The sequence below is a fragment of the Pundamilia nyererei genome, unplaced genomic scaffold (genome assembly GCF_000239375.1).
Source record: "Pundamilia nyererei isolate P.nyererei 1_Seehausen unplaced genomic scaffold, PunNye1.0 scaffold00048, whole genome shotgun sequence".
Taxonomy (NCBI): Eukaryota; Metazoa; Chordata; class Actinopteri; order Cichliformes; family Cichlidae; genus Pundamilia; species Pundamilia nyererei.
The window spans coordinates 6,974-8,456 of NW_005187449.1; the positions used below are offsets into that span (position 1 = coordinate 6,974).

At 38.2% G+C, this 1,483-nt stretch overlaps 1 protein-coding gene across 1 annotated transcript in view; it reads right to left on the minus strand.

The window, feature by feature from the left end:
- Positions 1-702: 702 nt before the first annotated feature.
- The window catches only part of LOC102214134 (cytochrome P450 2K1-like), a 4,529-nt gene continuing 3,748 nt past the window's right edge, over positions 703-1,483 (minus strand). Inside the window, exons 8-9 of the mRNA XM_013910744.1 lie at positions 972-1,113; positions 703-890 (exon numbers count right to left, since the gene is read on the minus strand). Of these exons, the coding sequence (XP_013766198.1) occupies positions 703-890; positions 972-1,113 (330 nt within the window). The remainder of the gene's footprint in view (positions 891-971; positions 1,114-1,483) is intronic.

Genomic DNA, 1,483 nt, shown 5'->3' on the forward strand with positions numbered 1-1,483 from the left:
GGAAAAAAATGCAACTTCATCACACGCAGGAAATAGCATCAAGTTTGTGAGGTGAAGGAATGAGGGTACTAGTTGGAGTTCATCCTTTGAAATGCTAGGTGCAGGAGTGAAACGGCAGTGCTGTTTACACAAGTAAATACAAAGTGCATTTTCTAAAGTTTCTGTGTTTTATTATTAAGGGGAAAAAAAATCCAAGCCTGTGCGAAAACGTGAATGTTCAGCCTATTTACATTGTTTCTTATTAGCTAGGCCCTGGGACGTAAAATGCCGGTTAACTGGTTAGATTTGTTTTCATATTCCACTCTCCATGTTCTAGATGTTGGATCTGCAGAATGGTCATTTTCAGTCTTCTCTGTCTGTCAGTGTGTCATGCAGTTTGACAAGATTAACAACCTTGGCAAAGAAGGGTGCCCATCTCCAGCTCATGCAAAAGCATACACGTATCAATGAAGCCCAAATGGTTACAATGATTTGGGCTTCATTAGTTTGTAAAGGCCGATCCATATGCCTATGGTAACTATGATAACTAAAAACAGAACCATATGCTCATATTTTCATAAAAATCGGAGGATTGAAATGTTGTAGAAATGAAATAAAGGGCTGATAAAAAAAAACCCCAACCAAACAAGAAACTACCCAAAAGAACTCATTTTTATAAAAGGATTGAGAAGATAGGACAACTTTGTTTAGACTGCCTCCTTCTTACATACAGGGAACAGCACATAGTTTGTGAGGTGAAGGGCTGAGAGTAATGCCCACAACTGCAGTCAGATCTAACTCTTCTTCTGAAACTCCAGGTGCAGGAGTGAAACGAAAATGTTGAAGGAGGGTGGTGAAGAAGAGGAAGAGCTCCATCCTGGCCAGACTCTCTCCAAGGCAAATCCTGCGACCTGCAAGAGAGAATTCATGAAACATTTCTGGCTCTCTTGTGAGTCAAAGTAAACTAAACAGTGATGGCTGAGCTCACAAACCTGCAGAAAATGGAATGAAGGCATCTCGCTTGACAAACTTTTTCTCTTTGTCCAGGAAGTGAGCAGGATAAAAGCTGTGCGGTCTTTCCCACTCATTGGGATCATGCAGGGCAGATGTCAAGAGAGGAAACACTGTGGTTCCCTGCACAAATTACAATACACAAACTGAAAATGCTTTTTATATGATACATTTTAATAGCTTACAGAAGTTACTTATGTTACTAATGTCAAACTTCTTCTAGCAAAGGTAATGAGGGGGGTTATGGTCAATGGCTGTCTGATCAGCATGATCAGACATGTTAATACTTGATATTAACAGTATGTTACAAGCCATTTTCAGAATATCTTTAAAGGGTAAATTCAATAGTTTTATGTTAAATACCTTTTTAACAGTGAAGAAATATTAAATATACATTCTACTTAAGTAAAGATAGACATGACAACCCCTTTTACAGTACAATCAAAAACACTGTAGAATACAAATCCAGTTACTAGTTTAACAACAGTATATA